Consider the following 26,613-nt stretch of genomic DNA (forward strand, 5'->3'; position numbering starts at 1 on the left):
TGGGAGAGAATGGGGGAGATGGGTAATGAGCCAAATGAGTAAGGCAGAGGACCAAGGCGTGGATTCAAGACCATGCTTGATTACAGATCACAAGGCTTCCTGGGTGGCTGGGCAGACAGTTGTGTTCAGAGACCCAGAGAAGGGCTCCATTGGCTCCCTGTGGAGTTCCCAGTCTAATGGGATGAAGATGTGTGAATGAACTCACCTTCAACGGGTAACACAGGCTGTGGAAATTATGACTATGAAGACAGGAAAATCAGAATGGAGGCAGAACAATAAAATTGCTTGATGTAACATACAACTTTGATATTTGTATGACACATGATAATTGAAGATAGAAAGTCATTTTGAATTTTAGCGCATAAAGGATGACCCTCTGAAAATGACAGCATATGAGGTAGATTTTAAAGCACATCTAGGATAAATTTTACAGACCTGGACTAAAGACTGTCATGGTAAAACAAAGAAGCTAACCATATAGATACATACCCTAGAGTAGAGCAGGGGAGGGGAGGGAGTGTGGTCCTAGCTTTTTTTCTGTGGGGCTGAGGTATGCCTTTGTGCCTTCTAAATAGTGATGACCTCCAGTCTTCAGCGTTGATTGCCCTACTTTGGCTCCAGACAGTGGCTGAGGCAGCTGAAGAATCAGATAAATAGGCAGGGTTCACCAAGCTAGTGATGGGGTTAACAGCGGCCTGAGCACAGCACAGTGTTGCAGAAGATGACCCAGGCTGAGCACAGATGGAATGGCTTGATTTCTTGCTCTATTTATGATCCTGGCTGTTCAGATGTACTGATTAGGTCTTTGTCTAGAGGAGTAGGGTGCCTATGACTCAGGACAATGAAGGAGGAAGATGGTCTTCATGCTTCCCACTCCCATCTTTCTTCCTTGCACCAAGCACGCTGATGCTTTTGAGGGGTAGAATCAACTAAACATAATCACTGTTCAGGTTAAAATTAGGAGGAGACAAAGGTGAATAATTCCAAGTAAATCTTGTCAATGAGGAAAAGAAGTGGCTTCAGTGGCCGGATGTGTGGACTAGAAAGAAGTTTCTGGAAACAGTGGTAGACTTTAAGGAACTGAGTAATGAAAATCAGTTCAAAGCCTCTGCTTGCTTTTATTTGCTTGGATCACGAAGCAACCTTCTTACTACCCCAGTTACCTCATGACTCCAGAGACTTCTTGCTTAGCATATGTGACGGTTCAGAAAGCTCTGTAGATTTACATACAACACCACAAAAGTCCATGTGATTAGATTCAAGCTCTCTGAAATTTGGTCTTTGATTGACCAGTGGTAGTCTATATCAAAGGGGAAATCCATATCCAACTCAAAGAAGGGTTATGTAAACATTACTATGCAGGTAGAATGCTATAGCTGAAAATTAAAAATTCCAAGTGAGCAGAGGACCATGAGTGGAAAAATTCCCGAACAAGTCGAGTCAAAGCAACAAGCTTAGTCTGGCTCTTGAATCATGGCACAAAGGGATAGATGCAGCAGCTAGATGGTGAGATGAAGCTAGGTCAGGTGTGATGCCTTTCACCCACAAAATCTGTATGCAGCTCCAGGTACATAGGTACAGGAAATAAGTATACAGACCAAACACTTATTGATAATGAATTATCAATTTATTTAAAACCCATGCCTTATATGACAGTAGAAAACTATTAAAAAATCTTTATTTTCTATTATCAAACCATCATGTTCTGTAGCTGAAAGTTTTGTACAAAGTATAGTACAAACTCTGCCGTTTATAACGTAACAGTAGTCTATGTTCTAAGCCAATGTGTTTGGGGCATTATTCTTTGATTCTGCCAGCTGTACTGGTGTGCACTGTACAAACTGGGCATGTTACGTATTCAGAACCAAGGCTACAGTGAAGTCATAGGCGGCAGCATGGGTTAGCATTGCATTTGATTTTGAACTAGTTTGTGGTTGTTGACGTTTAGAAACATTTTACTGTTGCTATAATTTTTGCAGTCCCATGTTCGTTCAGTTGGTCCCATATGGGCTGTGCCCAGAGTTTAAGAAGCAGTAGTATAGACTATGTGAATGTCTATGGGAGGTCAGAGGTTAGAGGTTAGTGGTCAGAACTTAGAGATTAGAGTCAAATAACCAGGATGCTGCCTTGGTAAGATTTACGAGGCAGGGCATGCAAATGACTTTACTGAAAAATTTAACATTATCTTTTTAACCAGTTTCCAGGCAGTCCACAGCTTTGCCTCAGGTGAGCCTGTACCCTGGGGCCCACTGTGTGCAGCCATGGCCAGCTGCCACTCCCTGATCCTTCTCGATGGGACCATTCAAGGAGACCCTTTGGACCTCAAAATGTTTGAAGGAACTGGTTGGGTAAGATGATGTTATATCCATTAATCAAGTGAAGAAAGCTTTATTGGCCGAACTGGGTCCTTTTTAACTCAGTTACAGGTCTTGAAAGTGGTTACACTTTATTATTAATCATTGTTACAACTGAATAATCATTATAAAGATACATAGTTTTCCCATTTTTATCAGTATAGATTCGTCATACAAAGTGGTGGGATTTATAGTGATAAATTATATTCAACGTGATGTGCTTTGATGAGCTGACTTTCCCTTTGTTATCCTTCTGCTTTGTAAATAGTCTTTCGGTATGTACTTATCATATATATGAAGTATATATGTGTATTCAATATAAGTCCCATGTATGTCAGAAAACATGAGATACTTGGCTTTCTGAGCTTAGCTTATTTCATTTAACGTGGTCTCATTCTCTTTTCGTTCCAAATGATGTAATTTTATTTTTTGAGTGAGTAAGGCTCCATTGTGTAAGTATGGCAGTTTCCTTATCCACTTATTTACTGCTGGACACTTGGGCTGATTCTCTATCTTTGCTGTTGTAGGCTGTGCCATAGCAAACAGGATCATATCGTTTTAATATTTCAGAAACTTTGGTCATAATTTTCATGGTAGCTGGATGATCTGCATTGCTCCCAACAGAACGGAAAGGCTCCTTTTTCTCGGATTCCCTAACAGCATTTGTTGTGGTGTGCTCTCCCGATTACAGGCTCTCTTCATTCTGCTAGCCCCTTTGGATGTGCAGAAGCTTGTTAATGTCATGTTGTTCCATTTGTCGATTCTTGCTATTTGCTGAGCTGTTGGAATCCTTTTTCCAAAAATCCACATTTGACTCTTTGTCTTGATGCGTTTTCCCCTAGTAATTCTAAAATTTCAAATCTTACGTTAAAGTCTTTGATAATTTTGAATCAATGTTTTCACCAGATAGGCAATAGGAATCTAGTTTTATTTTACATGTTCAAAACCAGGTTTCGAGCACCATTAGTTGAAAAGGCTGTTTTTTTTCTCAGTATATGTATATGTGTATGTATTATACACACATACACACATACACATGCATACATCATATACATACACACACACATGTATACTCAAAATTCAGTTGGATGTGACTGGTTTATCACTGAATCTTATCTGTTTCCTTGGTCTACATTCTATGTTTGTGTTAGCAGCATGCGGGCTTTGTTACCATGGATCTGTAGTATAATTTGAAATCAGTTGCTGTGACACCTCTAACATTGCTCTTTCTGCTTTGGATTGTTTTGGTTCTCTGTGGTCTTATGTGTTTTCATATGAATTTTAAGAGTGTGCATTTTCTAGTTCTCTGAAGAATAGCTTTGGAATTTTTATGAGGATCAAATTAAATCTTCAGTCTTTTGGTAATGTGGCAATTTCTATAATATGGATTCTGCCAATCAATGAACGTAGGAGACCTATCCATATTTTTGTGTCTTTTTCAATTGTGTTCAATGATGCTTAAAAGTTTTTATTAAAGGATTCTCACATACTTGGCTAAACTTATTCCTAGCTATTTTTATTATTTTGAGCAATATATCTGTTTATCTAATTGTATTTAATTCAGCAAGGAAAAAATAGTCTTCCATATTTGCAAGTGATATAGACTGTTTAAAAAACAAGTCTAGATTCAGAAGACAGTTATACTTACCCTAATCAATTCAAATTTTCAGTTATTAATGGAAAGAGATTATTAAAGAATAAGGCATTATTCTTTAATACTTTTGTTAACCCTCAGTATCTTGAGTCATATTTATTACAAACATACATTTGGAATCATGTAGTTTGCTTGTTAACATAGAAACTTAACAAGCATCTCTATAGAGGCAGAATATATTTTTAGGAAGATCTATACTATTTTTTTGCACGATAGATTTTGTAGAATACTATCTACTAAATAGCACTGAGCTGTACAGTAGAATTAGCCTCTACACATAGCCATAAAGTGCCAAGAAGGTCTGAGATAATCTTGGAGAGTCACTTCAACTGTTTTCTATATGCAAATGAGCTCTGAGGGTGGGAAGACAGACTGGCAGCACCCTAAGACTCCAGACAGAATGAGGAAGAGCAAGCAAACTTAGGATCACTCATCACCAGCAGTTACACTTCTGGATACAAAAAGTTAGAAAAAGCTTCACTGTGTTGTTAAAAGTTTTTACAAATTTTAATACATAAAGCTTATTTTTTCATTATTATATTTTCTATGTATATTGCCATTAGTACTTAAGAATTTCATACAACATATCCTAGATATACTTTGAAGTTGTTATGGAGGAGATCACTTTCTGATTTCCTTCTTGCTGTTGACATATAGAAGAGCTACTGCAATTTGTTTGTTGACTTTACATCCTGCTGCTTTGCTGAAATCCTTCATTACATCCAAGAGTTTTGTGGCAGAGGCATTTAGGTACTTAAGTATAGGGACATGTCATCTGCAAACAGGGATAATTGGGCTTTTTTCTATTTGAAATCCTTTCATTTTTCATTTTCATTACTATTCTGGTTAAGACTTCAAGAACCGCATTGAGAAGAGTTGAGAGAGCAGATGCTATTTTTCTCATTTTTACTTTTCTAGGAGATTCAGTTTTTCCCATTTGGTCTCATGCTGGCTGTATGTTTGACATCGTGGGGGTCTCTGCAAACACTACAGCCAGCAGAGTGTTGAGCCAGGGGAAATAAGAAGAAAATTCAGTTCAACATGACCCGGGAGCCAGTGTTGGTAAAAACTTCAAGAGTCTGACGCCAGGTCGATTATTTTAGGCACATTTAAGCATAGCATAATTTGATAAAAAGCTTCTTGGTGGTAATTAACTCAAGCCGCAGTGCACAACAAAGCTTAAGTCATGATTACATCAAAATTTTTGTAAACTACAAGTAACCTCTTCCATAAAGATGGGCTTTATGTATTAACTAAGAAAGCAGGCTCAGGGTAAACATGTTCACGGTAAAGGTCTGGAGGAGGAGAGTGCTATAGATTGATTGAAATAAACAAACTCAATATAAGAGTCCAGGGGAGGTATGGGGGGGAGGAAGAGGAGCTAGGGGAGCATGCAGAGGTCAGGCTATTAACCACACTCATTCCCAAGTCTCCTAGTGCTTATCTGTGAGCACAAGGACCCACAAGGCTCCTTAAGTCATAATAGCCATAATTTTGCTTAAGTGTATTTGTTCTCCTCCCAGTTGCTTCAGAGATGTTATAGTATGCTAATCTCTGTCTTTTCTGCATCTATTGAGATGATAAGTGATTTTTGCCTCTAGTCCATCTGTGTCTTTGACATTTAATGATCTGTGTATGCTTAACTGCCCTTGCATCTGGGAATGAAACAGCTTCACTATGGTTATATAAGCTTTCCAATGACTTAATTGGTTTGGTTTACAAATATTTTATTGGTAATTTTTGAAATCATATTATCAGAGAAATTGGCCTGTAGCTCGGTAAACTTTTTAAAGGGTCCTTATACACTGTCAGAGTAATTCTGCCTTTCTAGAACTAGCTTACTTGGGTTCCTTTTCTTTCTGTTGTATGGGATAATTTGAGGCATACAGGAGTCAGTGCTTTAAAGGTCTGGTAAAATGTGGCAGTGAGTTACTCTGCTCTCAGCTTCCCTTGCTGGAAGGCTTTTTTTTGTCACTGTTAAATTTTATTGATTGTCATAGATAGAAGTAAGTTGCCTATATGTTTGCATTCTCTTGATAGGTCATACTTGTTTAAAAATTCACCTATGTCTTCTAGATTTTCCGGACATTTGGAATGTATGATTTGAAAATATTTCCTAGTGATCAGATTTCATTAGAATCTGTTGTAATCTCTTCCTTTCCCTCTCTGCTTTTATGAATTTCAATCTTCTCTTTCTGTCAGTAGGTTTGACTAAGGCTTTATTTAACTTGACATTTTTTCAAAGAACCAATCTTTTGATTTTTAACTGTCCTTTGATCTTCATTTTGTTGACTTCAGCCCTAACCTTATCATTTATTTCCATCTACTGCTTTTGGTTTTGGCTAACACTTGCCTTTCTTCTTTTCTTTCTCTCTCTCTCTTTCTTTCTTTCTTTCTTTCTTTCTTTCTTTCTTTCCTTTTATTTTTTCATTCTTGCTTTTCTAAGAGGTAACCTATTAAATCATGTGTTTGAGTTTTCCCTGATCTTCTATTGATTATATTATTGATTCATTTTAGATCCTGATCACAGCCCTCTAGTCTCTCCTCCTTCCCGAGTCCCACCTTTACAAATACCTCCAGCCAGTTTTCCTGTGTGTTTACGAATGTTTCTTGCAGCTTGCAAATAGTTGGATCTTACATTCTGATTCAATCAGCTGGTCTGTGTCTTTTAATTAGAAAGTTGTGACCATTAATATTCAGGATTATTATTGAAATATACTTGCTATTTCCTGTAGTTTTGTTTATTCTTCTGGTTGGTTTGAAACTACTTGTTTTTTTATTTTGTTGGCCTTTAGGGTTTGCTAATTTGTTGAATTGAGTGTGTTTGACTCTTTCCTAATTTTTGTTTATTTACCTGTTCATATAGGATTTTCTTTCTTTCCCCTCCTCCTCCTCCTCTTCCTCCTCCTCCTCTTCCTCCTCCTCCTCTTCCTCCTCCTCCTCTTCCTCCTCCTCCTCTTCCTCCTTCTCCTCCTCCTTCTCCTCCTCCCCCTCCCCACCCCTCCCCCTCCTCCTCCTCCTCCTTCTCCTCTTTCTCATCTTCCTCTTCCTCCTCCATCTTCTTTTTATCTTCTCCCCCCCTCTTCCTCCCCCCTCCCCCCTCCTCTTTCTCTCATGTTTTGACTATCTTCCTCGTCTGTATGTAGAATTCTTAAATATCTTCTGTAATTCCATCTTAGTGGCTATGAAATGCTTTAGTTTTTACTTATCTTGGGATGTCCTTATTTTTCCTTTAAGTTAAAACATAATTTTACTGGATATAATCATTTTGGTTGGCAGTTCTTTACTTTGGGACTTGAAATTCTTCCTTCCCTGCTTTCCTGGCTTTAGGGCTTTTGGCTGAGAAGCTTGATGCTATTCTGATTATTTTGTTGTTGCAAGTAACTTACTATTGTTCTGTTGTGTTAACATTTTAATGTCAATCTATCTTGACATTGTTTTTTTCTCTGTTAGGTCCATGTAGGGTTCTAAATGCCATAGATATACACATATACATATCCTTATATTTTGGGAATTTGCTAAGAATTTTATTGAATAGTTCTTCTGTGCCTTTAATTTTTTGTGAAGAAGTTCCTCCTTTTATCCCTGTGGAAAAAATATTGATGAGAATTCTTAATTTTTCTCGTCTGATCATGTCTCAGATCTCCTTCAGGTGGTGATCATATTTGTTTGTTATGATCACATTACTATCTGAATGTGACAGCTTCTTGGCCTGTCTTTTACTGGTGGTGCTTTCCATTGTGTGTGTGTGTGTGTATGTTTTGACTAGTTCAAGTCTTAGTCTTTTTTTTCCAACATTTATGCATTTTGACTTCTTCAAACTCTATTTCCATGCTGAATTCCCCCTCTCCTCTCTCTGCATGTGTATGTGTGTGTGTGTGTACGTGTACATGTATGTGTACAGGCAGAGAACAACCTTAGGTATAGTCCTCATCTTCCACCTAACCCTCCTGTTTGCTGCTGTGGGTGCCAGGCTATCTGGCCTCCCTGCTTCTGGAGATTGTCCTGCTTCCCATCTCACTGTAGTCATGCTGGGTTTACAGGCAGGTGGTACTGTGTCTGGCTTTATGTGGATTCTGGATCCAAGTCTTAGCAACAAGGATTTTAGCTGCTGAGACATATCTCCCCAGCCTCTAAATTAATTTCTTGCTTCATTCATCAGCTTGTTGAATTCTTCATGAAATCACTGGACATTTTTAAAAGTGGGATTTTGAATCATTTGTTTGGCGTTTCAGTGACTTGTTAGTTGTTTTTGTTTCTTGTTGGTTTTGTTTCATTTTTAGTATTTAGGAACAGTATGCCTTTGGAGGTGTTGTTGCTTTGTTTTTGCCTGTGATCTGCATGCCTTTTTGGGTAGATGCATCTTTCAGGCTTCTCCCATCTTTTGTGCATTTTGTTTCCTGTGGGTCTTCTTCGTGAATAGTTTTCTCTTGAGCTTATGATCTCTACTATTTATACAAAAGAAACAAAGGACAGGAAACAATTTGTCAACAATAAGATAATAGAGGAAAAAACAATTAGGTACATCCTTTATACCCACGATCAAGTTAGAAATAAAAGAGCTCTTGAGAGCACAAGGTAGGTGTTTACAGATTAAAAGAGTAGAGATATTGATAATTAAGAAATGAAAATAAGTATGTGAAGTAGAAGCAGGAGGCAAAGCAGAGGGTTAGGCTTTGAGAAATATGAGAGAATGGGAGAGAAAAGGTGAAGACAAAGAATAATCATAAAGCCCAATCAATCATGTGACATCAAAATTGAAGTAAGAAATATCAAAGCAAAAAATAAAAATAGGAAAATAGCAGTCAAATATTTTCTATTGCTGGATAAATGTAGACTCCCCAACCCCTAGCTTACATTTGAAGCTTGCTCTGCTGGTGGGAAAGCAGTTGTTATCTGTCTAGTGCTCTGATAAGGTGGAACAGAATGGCTCTTGGCAGTTCGCTTTCTGTGAATCTTCCCTGCTCCACTGAGTTTCTGTGTGGGAATGACTGGAGAGCAGTTCCCTGCTGCTCAGAATGAGTCTCTCTGGCCCCCAGCGTGAGCATCCTTTTCTCTCTACTACGTTGGTTGGTCACACTTTCCTCTGTACATTTCAATGTTTGAAACAGATGCACACTCATGCTTGTACTTTCTTTTGCAGTTGGACATCCTTGGGTTTCCAGAGGTCAGGATGCTTTTCTGCCAGTGTCTGCAGTCTGTGCAAGTTTATGTGCAAGTCAACTGTGTTCTCTTGTTCATGGAACTTGTAGGAACAATTGAATGATAGTAGAGGGAGTGGGCTTTGAGGTTTGAAGTTGTAATAGTGCTGAATAGTCTGATCTCTCTGATTTTGTGATTGGGGGTGTCACTACATCATGAGGATCTGTATTAAAGGGTGGCATGTGGCTCTCTTTGGATGAATTCTGGTTTTATGCTAACAAGACCTGTCTATCTCTGTTTCAAAGAATTCTGTTAAAGGGTACAACATGGTACAAGAATCCATAAATTCATAATTTGGGGAAGTGCTCTTTAAATTTAAAATTAAACTTAGTGTTTGAATAGGGATCTTCTTTAATATACTATGGTACATTTTGAGTATTCAAGAGGGGATATGACATGCAGTATTTACCTAATGTATTTGACCCTAAAGCCTTCTAGATAGACCATAACATGATACCAATGATCCAAGACATCCTTGAAGAAACACACTAGCCTAAATCAGACTCCCAAATATGGCTAACAAACACTTTCATCGTGAAAATGAAAGTAAGAGACTGAGTTATTAATTTCAGAAGTTCTTAGTTGATTTAAATTTAAGAAGCCACAGTGGGTAGCTACCATGTCACAGAGTACAGGTTCTTACATCAACATACACGACCCTTGTTCAAAGGAGTTTTATTTTCTGGGCTAAGTGTGAATGATAGTTGAGGGGCAGAAATCATAAACCTGTCCTGGATATGCTGTGACAGTGAAAACCGCTTCCCACCTGTCCCTGGCAGTGTGACTCTGGAACCAAGGCTGTAAGGCTCTTATCCCATCTGTGCATTTGAGATAATTATGCTTCTTTTGCAGACTTGGGTGAGCACTGAGATTGTAAGGACTTTGGGCTCTATAAAGTGCCAGACAAATAGTGAATTTTCATTAATAAGCCTATTGGCTAGCAACATTCTGTTGACCTCCAAAAAAAGGGCTAGAAAGACACTTCTAGTAATGTGTGAAAAGGCAGAGAGGGGCTGGGGAGAAATCTCAGTTAGAAAAGTGCTTGCCTTGCAAACACAAGGATGTGATTTTTTTCTCTCTATTAATTAATTTATTTATTCATTTTACATCCTGATAGCTGCCTTGACTCCCAGCTTCCCCCTCACAGAGTCCCTCCTCCCATTCCTCTTCCACTTCTCTTCTGATAGGGTGGTGGCTCCCCACCCGGGCATATCAAGTCTCTGCAGGGTTAGGTGCATTCTCTCCCACTGAGGCTAGACAAGGTAGTCCAGTTTGGGAACGATTCCTCAGACAGGCAAAGGATCTGAATTTAATTCCCAGAATCCAGGTAAAAAGATGGGTATAGTATCATGTACTTGTAACCCTAGTGCTGGGAAGACAGAGACAAATGGAACTTTGGGGCTTGTTGGCCAAATAGTCCACTGAATCAGAGCCCTGGGTTCCAGCAGGAGACCCTGTCTGTCTAAAACACACTGTAGATGCTGCATGTGCCTGCCTGCAAACTTGGGTACACATGAGAGTGTACACACACACACACACCACAGGGAAATGCTTAATTATAACTGTAAATTAATGGGGACAAGTGGCGGCTGGAGCATCACACGCATCTCACATGGAGCTAATGCGAAGATGAATAATGGGAACTTTTGGCTTTTTAGAAGTCTAGAGCTTAAAATGGAGAAACCCTGGCATAAAGAGAAATTCCTAAAATCAGTAATTTGAGATGAAAATATTGGCTCCGAAGAAGGCATAAAGACAAAATAATGTCCAGTTTCATGGATCCTAATGAAGGAAAATTAATGAAGTATCTAATGATCAGAGTTCTTCCAAACGCCAGCAGAACTGGTACCGAGATGACCCGCAGCTGTTGTTTCTACGTGTGACTCGGATTCTGATTCTAGTAATGCCTCCTACCCACACAGAAGACGTACAAATTGAGATCTTGTTTGTGAACACAAATCTTTAGTACCACCTCTAAGAACTGTCAAGATGGTCGTATCTACCTCTAAATAAAGCAATTTTCACTAAGGTTTAGTCTGGGTCTGATTTAGCCTTGAGTTAAGTATCCTTTGTTAGCTGGGATCCTACTAAACACAAAAGGGCAGGGACAATTCCCTGGTACATTATTAAGACAAAATTCCTTTCCAATATTGGTTAATATTGGTTTCTCAACAATAGTGATGTCTATATTTGGATGTTTTACCCAATAAATATCCATTTTCAAAAGTGCTTTCTAATTTGGTAGTAGTCAACTTCCTAGCTCTCTAGCTAACTAAATTAGACAAGTAACACAGGTGTAACATAAAAATGTGCTTTTGTGTTTATCTCAGGACACAGCTGTTAGCACAACTGAGAGCTGTTGTACTCAACACTAGAGCCCAGACCTCCCCCAGCCACGAGACATAGCCAGTAGGAAGAACAGTTGCCCTATGTCCAGCACGTTCCCATCCCATTCCTGCTTTAATGTATTGATAGTATTTCTGGATTTTTGACATTTTTTCTGACAAAGTCCTTATTGTCAATAAAAACAACACAAATTTGAAAATGATATCATGTAAGTAAATATCTGGGAAGCCACATGAAAAGGCTTTTGAAAGTATTAGCACAGTGAGCAAAGAAAAATATTTCTTTTTATTTGTCTCCAAGGAATCTTATAAATGTTTCATTTTGTAACAGAATATGGAAGATGGTCAAGTGGACTCCTGCAAATTCGGCAGGCCAGGTTCAAGCACAGTAATCAAACCAGGACCGAAAGCCAGCCAGGTATGGTTTTCTTCCAGAGGTTATGTATTTCTTTCCCCCAAACACTGGAGAAACAGTTCTGGTTTTGCACACGTCGCACATTTCTCCTGTTCAGCTTTATCCTAATAAATTCCATAGCTGGTCCGGCCATGCCTTCAGCCCTGACTACGCTCATTAGTGTTTTCAGCAAATAACTCGGTGAGTGTCCGTGAGCGGCAGAGGACTGGGCTAGACTTCACAATAAGCCTGCTGGGTTCTGCATGGGAAGAGCACACAGTGGTCAGGAATCAATACAAACACGGGTCAGTGCAGCACGCCCTGCCAAGTGCTGTAATAAAGGCTGACAAACGAGCTGTGGGAGACCAGAGCTGGGAATGAGTAGTGTTTCTGGGAAAAAGAAGCATCGTGTCTCACAGGATGGTCTGAAAGGAGATTAGGACTTCTCCAGGCAGCCACAGGTAAGGGCTTTTGAGACCAGAGAATGTACCAAGGGGATCACCCTTGAATAGGCCAGAAAAAAGTAAGCGTTGTGGCAAATATAATTTGCCTTGATGTGGCTGGGCACTTTGGAGGGTATGGACCCTTTTGTTTAGTGGGCATGCTTCTGTCGAGTAGCGCTTGGAGGCTTTTCAAGTCTCTTGCCTTTGATGTCCTTGCAGAGTCCTGTGGACAGCATCACCATCTTGCGCCAGTTCCCGTTTTCCTCAGGCCTGCAAAGGATGTCTGTGATTGCTCAGCTGGCTGGTGACCTTCACCTCCACATCTACATGAAGGGTGCCCCAGAAATGGTGGCCAGGTTCTGCTGCTCTGAAACGGGTACTGACGTTTTGTTGTTGTTTGTTTTTTTCCTCTTTCAAGAGGTGAAACCCTTCTAAAGGCCAAACATAGAAAGCAAACTTGTGCATCACCATAACAAAGCACAGGAGGACATAAACTGCCACAGCTAGTAAAGAGAACAGGTCAATTTGTGTGAGCGACAGTGGCACAAGAGATCTAGATGTCCTACAGACAGGAGATACAGCCACAGTGGGGTATCAAGGCAGAATATGTAGAGCAAAAACTCAGGGGTACATGGACTACTGCCCCCCCACCCCCAGCACTGAGGTGAGGTACAACAGGGTTTCTGTCAGTTTGAGCCAAGGATGGCTCTACTATTAGGAGCTGAGACAAAGCAATGGAAAGGAAAGTTTGTGTGTGCGTGTGTGTGTGTGTGTGTGTGTGTGTGTGTGTGTGCCTATTCGTGTAGAGGCCATAGAAAACCTGTGGGAGTCCTATCTCTCCTTCCACCCTGTAGGTCCCAGACTTGATACTCAGGTCTTCAAGCTTGGAATCTTGTATCTGCTGAGCTGAGATCTCCCCATCCCAGGGGAAATTTTTAAATTAATGTCTTTCTTTTATTGAGAATTGATTATTGTAAAGCACCATCTCTAATTATGGTTTCCCCTCTCTGAACTACTTCCGGTTCCTCACCGCCTCACTCCTGTTTGGATCCACACGCTTTCTGTCTCTTGTTAGAATCAGACATCCCAGAAATAAGAGAAAACCAAACATATCAGAACAGGAGAAAACAAACAAACAAGAAAAGGGGCCAAAGAAAAAGCATGAGAAACATGTGTAGACGCATACACAGGAATCTCATAAAAACATAAAATCGGAAGCCACAATAAATAAAGTTATAAAAGACTTGTAAGGTTTTTTTTTTTTTTTAACACTTTGACACATTATGAGAGAGAACTTCCAGAGACGCTGTTGAATTCATTTTCTGTTTTCCAGAAAATGGCATTTGGCCTACCCTTACGAGTAGTTTCTTTGCCTACTGAAACTCCTTTGGAGAAAACTAAATTTTAATTTGCAAGTGGTTATCAATTGGACATAGTTTCTAAGCTGGGGATGGGGCCATGTGTCCACTTCTTCTCCCAGCTCTAGGATCCCATCTGGTGCAGACCTGTGCAAGGCCTATGCACGCTGCCTCAGACTCTGCGCATTCATATGTGTGTTAGTCTAGCTTTGTTTAAAAGGCTTTGTTTCTTTGATGTCCCCTATCCCCTCTAGCTCTTGCACTCTTTCACCTAGTTTTCTGCAGAACAGTCTGAGTCCTAAGGGATGGATTTGATGGAGATAGCCCAGTTAGGGCTTATTGTTCTGACTTCTCTCACTCTCTGCATAGTGCTTGGCTGTGTGTCTCCACCTTTGTTTCCATTGGCTGCAGTAGGAAGCTTCTCTGGTGATGGCTGAGCAAAGCAATGATCTATGGGAATAGCAGAATATCACTAGGAGTCATTTTACTGCTAGGTCCATTGCCTATCTAGTCTCAAGCAACATTGGGTATAGACTCCATCTCATGGCATAGTCAGATTTTGGTTAGGAATATTTTTTAAAGAGAAATATGTTCAGAAAAAAAGCGATTAGACCAAATTCAATGATATTAGGATGATTTTCCCAGTCATTTTTGTCTTTCTGGTCCAGACTCTGGGATGAGCTGTGTTATTTAATATTCTCCTAAACATATGCACAGTCTAAGCGATGGCCAAGTTTATAAGAAAATTGGTGCACTCAAATTCATTTGGATGAAACTGGCATTTTTCTCCTGGTTTTCATTTACTTGTTATGATTGCAGATGGCCTCCAACTGTGCGTAGAATTCTAGCTCTCATGAATGCTTATTCTAATGTCTACATTTGGAGCCTGTTTAGTTTAATCTTAGAAGTGTCCTTTCTATAGGCCCTTCTTACATATGAAGGACTTGCCTAGCATATATTCCGTTCCCCAGAATGGAAAAAGCAGACCTCCCTTTCAGATTTTGATCTTCCTCATAAATCCTCTGAGTCCCTAACAAGTTATAGATCAGGTTTGTCTCTGTTCTCTTTCGCTTACAAACATGCAGACCTTAGTGAGAATACTCCTGTTGTCCTGCTGTGTCAGGAAGGGTCCAGTCTCTACTCAGCCATTCACAACAGTACATCGAAACCTGTTTTCTTGACCTTTAATGTTTCACTTCTTTCTCCTATAGATAAATGTAGGCTAGAAGCCTCCTTGAGATTTGATCCATACCTCTGGGAATATTTTAGAAATACGCTAAGTCTGAGATAAACGGGAAAGCAAGGGTCAGCCAACACTCAGACTGTGGACAGAAACCGAGGTGCAGAAGAGAGACTTAACAGGTTGAAGTCGGAACATGAGTTGATAATGGAGTGGGGAATAGAACTTAGTTGCTTCACCACCTCCACCACCACAACCACTACTGTGCTGTTCTTCAGGTCTCATCTGATACTCTCACATAGGCACATTAGAACCCCAAAAGAATTTGTAAATACAAAAACATAGTCACGCCAAAACATGTAAGCACTGCGTTGTGTCACCAATGTTGTAAAGCAGGGATGTGAGCTGGGGCTGGGGCTCAGTGGGTAAAACACTGGCTGCATCAGCCTGACAACCCAAGTTTGGATCTCCAGAACTAACTTTTAGACGCTAGGTGTGTTATCTATGCCTCTGTAACTTCGGTGAACACTTACCAGGAGACAGGAGGCAGGGACAGGTGAATCTCAGCAGCTTTCAGGATGGCCAGACTGGGCTATGCAGTAGTAAAGCAAAGGAGAGATGCTGTCTCAAAGCAATGAGGAAAGGGAGGACATCCATACATATACAGTGGTACACACATGCCTGTACACATAGATGTACACAGATACCTGTAAACACACATGTGCACACACATGTGCATGCGTACTTGCAAACACACAGAGAATGGGCAAATGTTTCTGCAAAGAGTCACTCGGTGCATGTTTCAGGCCTCTCTGGCCACACAGTATCTGCATCAGCTAACCGACTCTACCACTGTGGTTGTAAGCAATCGTGGATAATAAACAAGTGAGTGGTTGTGGCTTAAAACTTTATTGACAGAAGCAAGCAGTGCATCACATGGAGCCTGAACATTATCAACCCTAATCTGGAAGCTTGGCTATTTGTCCGATTTCAATCGAGAAAACAGTCCTGAGGTCTGTCCTTGGAGAACCCTATCAGTACATTAGACAGTGGTCAGAGTCATCTTAAGGGAGCTGCTGTATCAAAACGGCTAGGTGGCTTAAATGACAGGACTCCATCTCTCATAGTCTTGGAAATCTGGCTCCTGGTGGGGACTAGCTTGCTGGCTTGTAGCTGCCTGCTTTGCTGATGTATCCTTGTGAAGAGAGGCCATCTCTTATATCTTCCTTTGTCTTAATCCTATTCATGGGAGTCTCACCTTCATGAGTTAATTACTTCCCAAAGGCCTATATTCAAAATACAGCCACATTAGAGATTAGGTTTTAACCTAGTTTAGGCCACAGAATTGGGGTGTAGCACAGCTAAATAGCACAGTCTTAGCATCTTTCTCTCCTCATCAGAATAACATGAAGCTGTTTGTGACCTGTGTCTGAAGCTGTATGTTTTCTGGTAAAGCGTTTTTATGAAGTGAATGTTGAAGCACAGTGAAGAAATCCTACAGTTGGTTAGGTGCAGGGTAGACTTCAGAGTGAACTTACACTTACCTCCCCCATCTCTTCTCACAGTGCCTAAGAACTTCCCACAGGAGCTGAGGAATTACACGGTGCAAGGCTTCCGTGTCATTGCTCTTGCCCACAAAACCCTGAAGATGGAGAGCCTTTCAGATGTGGACCGTCTAGCAAGGTAAGGAATTAGAAATCAGCACTAAGGGAGGGTCTTTGTACATGAAGGGAGGAACTGCTGGAGATGGACTGACGGACAGCTCACGTCACCAGGGAATTCTTGGACTCAGAGAACTGATCTCATCCTGCCCTCTGGTTTGGAGATGGGCAGCTGTGGGCAGGACTTGCTCAGGTCACATGGTGGTTTTGTGACAAAGCAAATACAGCAGCTGAGATTTCCCAGACCCCACATCTACCCTCTGCCCTGTTTGACAGAGTGTTCATTTTAATCTTGGGTTTTGTCCCCTCCTAATTATGAATTTTCATCCCACCTCTGAGCATCACGTGGCAGACTTGCTTGGAGATCCCATATTTAGAAGGTTTCCAGAATCCCATTTTATTTCTGGAATTTCTCGGGTCTGGGTATTTTATTTCCCTCAAATCTGAGTGCTAGTGAGTGCAAATTGAATTCCATATCGCAAGCAAAACTCAATATTTTTAATTACATTAAGGGATGAATGTCCCTCCTTAGAGAATAATCTATTAACTGCTTTCTTCCAGCTTTTAGGATTTTCTTTTAAGTGATCTACATTAAAAGAACAAGTAGACTAATTTAGTGGTAAACTATATAGTCCTTATATTTGATATATTAAATTTATATTTCTAATTCAGAGATTTTAATTTTTTTCTTTCATTTTTCTTTCAGGGTTTGTTTGTTTGTTTATTTATTTATTTATTTATTTATTTATTTGATTACATCCCAAATGCTGCCCCCCTCTAGGTCCCCCCTCACAGAGTCCCACCCCCCATTTCCTCTCCCCCTTCTCCTTTGAGAGGGTATCCAGATATCTCCCCAGCCTGGCACATCAAGTCTCTGCAGAATTAGGTGCATTCTCTCTCATTGAGGGCAGAAAAGGCAGCCCTGTTGGGAAATTCAGGCTACAGCTTTAGGGAGAGTCCCCGCTCCAGTTGTGGGAGGGCCCACATGGAGACTGAGCTACCTATATGCTGGGAGACTCATTCCAGCCCATGTATGCTCTTTGGTTGGTAGCTCAGTCTCTGAGAGCTTCCAGGGATCCAGGTTAGTTGACTCTGTTGGTCTTCCTGTGGAGTTCCTATCCTCTTCAGGGCCTTCAATTCTTCCCCCAACTCTTCCGTAAGAGTTCCTGACCTCCATCCAATGTTTCACTGTGGCTATCTACATCTGTTTTAGTCAGCTGCTAGGTATAGCCTCTCAGAGGACAGTTATGCTAGGCTCCTGTCTGCAAGCACAATGGAGTATCATTAGTAGTGAAAGGGGCTAGTGCTTGCTCATGGGATGGGACTCAAGTTGGGCCAGTTATTGGTTGGCCATTCCTTCAGTCTCTGCTTAATTTTTGTCCCTGGATTTCTTTTAGACAGACCAAAATTTGGGTCTAAAGTTTTGTGGGCAGGTTGATGTCCCTGCCACTCCACTGGGAGTCCTGCCTAGCTATAGGAGGTGACCTCTTCAGTTTTCATGTCCCCATTCTTAAATACTTGAGCTAAGGTTACCCACGTTGACTCCTTCTCCCACCTCCAGCAGCTACAGACTTCCATTCATTCTCCTGTCCCTCTGGCCCTCTCTCCTGTTTTTTCTACACCTGATCTTGACTTGTGCCCTATTCCTCTACCCATCTCCTTTCCTACCCAGTTCCCTCCTTCTGTCTCTTAATACTATTTTATTCCCTCTTCTAAGTGAGATTCAAGTTTCCTCACATGGGCCTTCTTTCTTGTTTAACTTTTTTGGGTCATGGGTATCTTTTACTTTTTAGCTAATATCCACTTATCAGTGAATACATACCATGCATATCCTCTTGGGTCTGAGTTATCTCACTCAGGATGATATTTTCTACTTTCATTCATTTGCCTGCAAAGTTCATCCATGATATCTTTGTTTTGAATTAACAGTGGAATAGTATTCCATTGTGTAAATGAACCAGATTTTCTGTATTCATTTTTTGGTTGAGGGACATCTGGGTTGCTTCCAGTTTCTGGTTTTTTATCAATAAAGAGCTGCTCTGAACATAATGGATCATGTGTCCTTGTATGGTGGAACATCTTTTGGGTATATACCCAGGAATGGTATAGCTGGGTCTCCAAGTAGAACTATTTTCAACTTTCTAAGGAACTGCCAGATGGATTTCCAGAGTGGTTGTACCAGTTTGCAATCTCACCAGCAATGGAGGAGTATTACCCTGTCTCCATATCCTTGCCAGCATGTGCTGTCACTTGAGTTTTTGATCTTAGACATTCTGATTGGTATAAGGTGGAATCTTAGTGTTGTATTTCCCTGCTGAATAAGGATGTTGAATGTTTCTTTAAGTGCTTCTTGGACATTTGAGATTCCTTTGTTGAGAATTCTCTGTTTAGTTCTGCATCCAGTTTTTTAATTGGGTTATTTGGGTTGATAGAGTCTAACTTCTTGAGTTCTTTATATATTTTGAATATTGGCCTTTCTCAGATGTAGGGTTAGTGCATACCTTTTTCCAATCTGTAGGCTGCTGTTTTTTCCTGTTGACAGTGTCCTTTGCCTTACAGAGTTTTTCAGTTTCATGAGGTCCCATTTATCAATTGTTGATCTTAGAGCCTGAGCCATTAGCATTCTGTTCAGGAAATTGAGAGATGTTTAGTTATATAACTGGCTCTTACCAGTTGTATTTGAGTACCAATGTATTTAGTTCAATATTGCTCTCTGCAGCCTATGGCTCACAAAGATAATTGGTACCTTACATGGTACCTGTTTCCCCATCTATAAATCGTAGGAGTGGGTCAACTCCAAGAAGCTTTTCTGACATGTCATTTTTGTCTTTGAAATAGAATCATAGAGTTGATTCAAACATATAATAACATCCTCAGATTTAACACTCCAGGTATTGGCTATTCTTGAGCAAGCAGGAGATCCATTACACATAGGATGTTATATAGTTTTCAGGCACAAATTTGAATAAGAGTGCTAAGGTCATGAGTGACCCAGAAATTCACAAAGCTAGTGATAGAATGTGGAGATCCCCAGCTGCCACATACAAGCACAGTTGTATTCCCATCGAAGAGCCAGTAGGGAAATAAACATTAATAGAAGTACAAAAACCTACAAACTCTGCTGTCTTCCCATTCATTACAAGTTTCTCCCAAGAGATATCAGGAATCCAAAATGCTTCTTATTGTGTAGCTGTTATTCTTGAACAGAGTAAGATAATATTGTTTTGATTTTTATCAGGATAAAATTTAACAATTTTTTTTTCAGTCAGGAAAATAAAAATTTCTTGAAAACTGGAGTCACTGGAGGAAACTAAGAGTTTCTTGAAGTATCTTAGAAAGTTGCCCAATGTCAAATGATGAGAAGAAAGACTTCCTTAAGCCCTAATCCATCTTTAGTGTAGCAAATGTCTACTAATTTTCAATCTGTGTTAGATGGTCAGGAGCATCGCTTCTTGGACTTTTGACTAAGATCAAGTATAGATGTTCAGGAGCTATAGAAATGAATAAAATTAATTCTCTGGTCCCAAGAATTTTGTATCTTAATTGGAGAAAATAGAAACTAAAATAAGTCTATAATATATTGTATCATTGATGATTCTTAGATATCTTAGAGGAGGGGATGCATTAGATGGGAAGAGGTTTTCAAACTACACATTGCCAAAGAAGTCCTCTGAGGAGAAGCATTCAAACACAGATGTGAGTAGAGAAGAGGCAGGAAGACCTCATCAGAGACTGAGCACAGAAGGATGGGGCAGTGAGTACCATCACTGATGGTGTAGTGTCAGCAAGAGATCACATGCCTGGACGCCTGACTAAGGGAGCGAGCTGTAGTAGAAACAAAAGCATTCTTTTATTCTTTGCAATTGTGCCCATCTCTCAGAGTTACATCCATGAACTTGCTGCCTAGATCGATGTCAAGAAAATGTCCCTTTGTAATTTCATCTTGGAGTTTTTGTTTTCAGTCTTATGTTGACATCTCTGATCCATTTCCAGTTGACCTTTATATACACACTGTACTGATTACCATTGCATTGCTCTGACCCCATACCTGTAGAAACAGTGCAGGGGGAGAAGGGTTTATTCTGCTTCCCAGAGGGATTTTAGACACTTGATGGCAGGTAAAGAAGAGAGAATACTTCCACCTTCTACGCTGAAGTCGGAGGCAGAGAGGTTCATATGGCAGCCCACCAGTAAGCAAAGGGCACAGGGCTCAATCATGCTTGTCCATAGCAATCTACTTTAATAAGAAATTAATATTTAAATTCACAAGGAGCACAATTTCATAATAAAAAACAGTAAATCTGATTTTTAAATGGCAAAAGGACCAAGTAGATACTTGTCTAAGACACTTGATGCACATGTAGCATCAAGTGCATAAAAGGGCATTGAAATTCACCAAACAACTGGTGAAATGAGGTGAAAATAAAAACCACAATGAGATCATTGCATGCCTAGTAAGATGGCTGATTGGAGACTGAAGAGATGGCTCGATGGCTAAGAGCTCTGGCTGCCCTTGCTGAATCAGTTCCTAGTACTTACATATAAGCTCACAGCCATCTATAACTCCAGTTCCAGGGTGATCTGACCCCATCTCACCATCTCTGGCTAACCTGGAACCATGCACACATGTTATGCACATATATACATGCAGGTAAAACACTCACACATTAGTGAATCTAAAGAAGGAGCAAGAAGAGGAGGAGGAGAAGAAGGAGGAAGGAGTAGGGAGAGGAGGAGGAGGAGGGCTGGCTAAGTGAGCGTATAGAGACATTGGAACCTATCCCACTATTAATCAGAGTTGGAAATTATCTGACTGCTATAAACAGAGTGAAGGTCCTGAAATGAGTTACAAAGACAACATACTTAGGATCCAGCAACCTCCCAATTCTATTTTTGTACATAAAGGAATTGAAGGCAATATCTCAAGAGAGCACCACAAATGCCACATGTTTTGTAACATTGTTAATAAAAATCACAATTTGGAAACAACCTAACAATCTGTCAATTAATTAATAAAGAAAATATAGTTTATATAAGCAATGGGATACCATTTAGCCTTTAAAGACAAGGGAATCCAGGAAGCCACAGGTTACTGTGCATACATGGCCAAGTCCAAGAACCACACCATACAACCTATGCCAAAAAAAACAGAAATAGCATCAAGAAAGATACCAGTCACAAAGATATTAATGGCATAATGGGGTCAACTCCAAGTTCCTTGGCAACATGTGTATTGCCAACAAGCACAACAAGAAAGGCCTGAAGAAGATGCAGACAAGCAATGTAAAGGCAATGAGTGCACATGCAGAGTCCATCAAGTCCCTTGTGAAGCCTAAGATGGTTAAACCCAAGATGCCAAAGGATCCAAACCACAAACTCACCAGTCTTGCTGTTTCTGCTCACTCCAAGCTTGGGAAGTGGATTCCAGGCTACGTGGCCAAGGGTCACAGGCTCTGTCAAACCAAGCCCAAGGAACTAAACGAGAGGCCAAAACTACACCTTGGGCTCCTAATGGTTCCCTGGCCTCTATGAAGGTTCTGATAGAAAAGTCTTCTATCTGTCAATGTGAACTACATGGACTTAGGAAACACACATATTTGTAGATTGTCAATGCTGATTTTATAAATAAATTTGAGGCAAGATTTGGAAAAGGGAGTGGGTGTTGGAATCCTGCCATCTGAGGCAATGTGTCTTAATGTGGAAGATGTGATGCTAATGAAAATAAACCCATCAGAGGAAGAAGAAGATAAATACCACCTTATACCAAGTATTTGAAATAGACTCCTAGATTGAGTGGCAGTTATCCTAGGCTTGAAGGAGAGGAAGGTTCAAGGGGTGAGTGTTTTAGTTCCGCAAGGTGGATAAGTTCTGGAGGTTTGCTCTGTTGCACACTGCCTCTCGCTAACTGTGGTGTGTTACATGGTTACCATTGTGTTAGAAGAGTGGATCTTAGATGTTCTTATTACAAAGAAAAAAAAACCAAAATGGGAACAGGGGAACCTTCTGGGTGATTGGAATGTTTCCTCTTTTGATGATGGTGATGGTTATACAGTTGAGTTTGAACCTATAAAACCATGCACTTTAAATATGTCCAGGTTTTGTCTAACAATTTTACTTCAATAAAGCTGTAGAAACACTTTATGGATATTAAAAAACAAGCAAAGAGGCTAGAAAGACAGCTCAACAGATAAAATGCTTACCACACAAGCATGAGGGCCTGAGATCAATCCTTAGCACCCACAAAAAAGTCATTGATTTGTAATCCCAACACTGAAGAGCAAAGCCAGACAGATCTCTGAGTATTACTGGCCTAGACTTATGGACAAGCCCCAAGTTCCAGTGAGGGATCTTCAAAGAAAATAAAAGGTGGACAGAGCCTACACATGAATGTGCGCTTGCACACACAGTCACCTCCACACATGTGAACACATGTACCTTCCACACAGTCATGTACATACATACACAGTAAGCAGAATGAACCAGTGAGTCTTCAGTTCTAGTTGACCAGAAAATGTGAATTCATCTTATATGTACAAATTAAATGCAGTTTGTTTAGTATTTAATAATAGCGCCTGAACAAAGACATTGTGGTAATGATGGCATCACGTAGAATGTGCCCAGTGATTGTCAAGCAGATTTGCTTTTTTAAAATATAAGGTCAAGGGAAAAATAATGAAAGACTTTGGAGATTAAAAAAATACATAGTTAACAACTTAAAAATAAGATTGGGAAGACAAAAACAGTGTTTTTGAAATGTAGTTGATAATGGGAAGTGACTGTTCTAGGGAAACAGACCAAGGATGGTATGGACACATGACAACTGGTTTTCATTATAAACTCCTGAGTTCCTTTCTTTTTTAAGGCGTGCACTATTACATTAATAAAACATAGACCGAAGTTCCAAAGATAAGAAATCAATCAGTCACAGGCACGACACAGTGCTACGTCTTAAAATGCCAATTTTCTCCCATCCCCAAAGGGAGAAAGTGGAGTCCGAGTTGGCATTTCTCGGACTTCTCATAATGGAGAATCGCTTGAAAAAAGAAACAAGGCCAGTACTGAAGGAGCTGAGCGAGGCCTGCATCAGGACGGTGATGGTGACAGGTATGTGTGCTTCCAGAGCCCAGCAGTTAGCAAAAAGGAAAGAAGCCTGAAATGAGTGAGGCCCTGTGACTGAAGCAGACAGCAAATGCGCAGTGTGGCCCTGTCACCTTACAGCATCCCCAAGCAGGAACAGGCTTTCTAAGGCAGCAACTGTATCTTTTCTTCCCAGTACCACTTGTCCTATGCAGGATCATGCAAGTAGAACTAGTTGTACATAGCCTGGGGAGATAAAACTGTCAGTAACAGCCATGTTAAAAGCAGACTGGCTGAGGTGGCTCGCGCCTGCAATCTCTGCACTGGGAGGTGGAGACTGGAGGATCCCGGGGTTTGCTGGCCAGACAGCCTAGCCAGATCAAGGAGCAATGTGTTCAGTGAGAGATCTTGTATACAAGCACACACATGTGCACATGCCCCTCCCCCCACACACACATGAGCAAGCATGGTGCATGGTAGGAAACCTAAGTGTGGCCCTGTTAGTGCTCTGTCTTGTGTTAAGTGCTGATCTCAAGGCTTTTGTGATTAGTACTAACCTGGGGTTATTTGTTTACCACTGATCGCTCTCTGTTTTCTCAACATTAGTCATGAAGAGCTCATACATTTCTTCATTCATTTATGCATGGGTAGGAAACACAGTGGGAGAAATGTTGGCTTGGTGTTTGCTCACTGGAGGCATACACTTGGGTAGGAGGAAAGACAAATAGTTATAAAACAACACAGAAATCACTGAATACATTCAATGGGTAGCAACAAATGTATGGAGAGACATCTTTTTTTCAGTGTCTGTCTCTTTGTCATCTAGGTGACAATCTTCAAACTGCCATCACTGTTGCTAAAAATTCTGAAATGATTCCTATGGGCAGCCAGGTCATCATTGTCGAGGCTAATGAGCCGGGAGACCTTGTTCCTGCTTCTGTGACCTGGCAGTTGGTGGGGACCCAAGAGCCAGGTTCTGGGAAGAAGGTGAGCAGATGTTCAAAGACCTCCGGCTGGGTCTGGGTTGGTGGAACACAGCCCTGGCATGGAGCAACCATCTGCATCTTGGAAGGCATCATAGTAACAATCCTTCAGGTGTGTCACCATGCAGAGGGTTTTCAGTGGCATCTTGCAGATCCAGCCACAAATTATCATCACCTAGGGGAGTTTACAAATGTCCTACAGCCAGCCGGAGCAACTGACAGGAGGGACAGGAGGGAAATAAAAAGCTTGCCAAGGCACACCAGCAAGCTGTGCAGCAGGACCAGAGCCCGGTCTCTGATTCCACACAAATCCCCCAGCATCCACACTGCACAGTGCCTTGCTGGAAATCTGGCAAGGGTAGGGTTTTCCAGAAAGCAAGCTTACTGTTTGCTTGTCTGAGAAAAGCTTTCCCATACCAGAGTAGGAACGAGATTGCCTGAAACTCCACTTTTGAGTCACTCCAAAGCATGACCCTTCTGGCAAAGACCTACAGAAGTGCTTCTTGGTTCCAGGCTGAACAGCCTTTCACATTGTTAAATAGATATGGGACTTTCTTTGGTGCAGCATTCAGACTGGCAAGTATACAGAGTGGCCCTGGGTCATCCAGGTGAATTAATTTTATATAACTTCTAGTTACATATTTAAAAAGACATCAGTTCTCTCTGTTCCCTCTGCAGCTCCATAGTACTCATTTCACTGTGAACCTGCTTGCTTCATACAGTACCCGTGTATCCCTGTGTCACAGAACACTGGGCCTTCACTGATTTAACAAGCAGGATATCCGTGTTCAAATTCATTCAAATCCTGTACTGTTTAAATCCAGTCCTATGGAAATGTAAAGCCTGCTGATAAATCTTGAGAGAGCTGATAAATCTCACTCATCATAGATGATTGACAGGAAGAACCACTGGACACCATCAAATATGTCCCCTTGAGCCGGCAGCCATGGAGAGGTTGAGCTCAGCAGAGGGGAATGCCTACAACTGGCAGGGAGGGAGGGGTCTGGGCAGGAATAATAATGGTGCAAGGAACATAGGTGAGAAAGAGGCTCTGGTCGCCATGATGGAAGGGGACCTCGGTTTTAGTAGGGTCACAATAGAAGTCAAAAGTCAGGCTGAGGAAAGAGCTAGGTACTGAGAACAAAACTATGGCTTCTTGAAGTGAAGAAATAGTCAATGAATGGTACAGGATCCTAGGAAACACACGTACACGTGAGTAGGAAGGAGAGAGATGTTCTTGCTCTCCTCGCTGGCTCCTAGTTGGCACATTGTTATGAAGAGACAATCACAGAAAGGATGCGAGTTGTCAGAGCATCGTAGGGTTTTATAATACCAGGGGGCATTTTGCTTGTCTTCTTCCCATTGAGGCTGATGTTCCACGGGCAAACGATCCTTCCCCCCACTTTGCTGATGCTCATCAATTTGTGCCACACACATTCACTTCCTTCCATGTGTCCCAGGGAAGGTCGCACTGCTTTATAAGCCCGTGCAGAAACAAAGCCTTTTGATTTCAGGACACCTACATTGACATCGGCAACAGTTCTGTACCCGGCGGAAAAGGTTATCATTTTGCAATGAGTGGGAAGTCATACCAAGTGTTATTTCATCATTTCTACAGTATGCTGCCACAAGTACGTGTTGACGGAATGCGGTGCTTTGTCTGGGTCTTCAAGGGGGCTGAACATAAAGAGGAAAGAGACAGGTCACTGAGGAGGGCTTGGGTTTGAGGATGTGCATCATCACTGAAGGCACCTTGAATTCCCAGGAGGTTCCTGGTCTTATCTAAATCCACCAGACTCTACACATAGCAGACTGCATCCCTTCAGACTCCAGGGCTGATAGAGTCTCTCACTCCTGTGGCTAGTCCAAGCTCAGCCTCCCTCCCTCCCTCCCTCCCTCCCTCCCTCCCTCCCTCGCTCCCTCCCTCCCTCCCTCCCTCCCTCCCTCCCTCCCTCCCTCCCT

At 41.1% G+C, this 26,613-nt stretch overlaps 1 protein-coding gene across 1 annotated transcript in view; it reads left to right on the forward strand.

The window, feature by feature from the left end:
- The window catches only part of Atp13a5 (ATPase 13A5), a 140,201-nt gene that overhangs the window by 67,199 nt on the left and 46,389 nt on the right, over positions 1-26,613 (forward strand). The window contains exons 14-21 of the mRNA XM_028753804.1: positions 19-22; positions 2,198-2,348; positions 11,887-11,973; positions 12,612-12,768; positions 16,496-16,613; positions 23,571-23,695; positions 24,495-24,655; positions 26,166-26,282. Coding sequence (XP_028609637.1) covers positions 19-22; positions 2,198-2,348; positions 11,887-11,973; positions 12,612-12,768; positions 16,496-16,613; positions 23,571-23,695; positions 24,495-24,655; positions 26,166-26,282 — 920 coding nt within the window. The remainder of the gene's footprint in view (positions 1-18; positions 23-2,197; positions 2,349-11,886; positions 11,974-12,611; positions 12,769-16,495; positions 16,614-23,570; positions 23,696-24,494; positions 24,656-26,165; positions 26,283-26,613) is intronic.

The sequence above is a fragment of the Grammomys surdaster genome, unplaced genomic scaffold, assembly GCF_004785775.1.
Source record: "Grammomys surdaster isolate TR1022 unplaced genomic scaffold, NIH_TR_1.0 125956, whole genome shotgun sequence".
NCBI lineage: Eukaryota > Metazoa > Chordata > Mammalia > Rodentia > Muridae > Grammomys > Grammomys surdaster.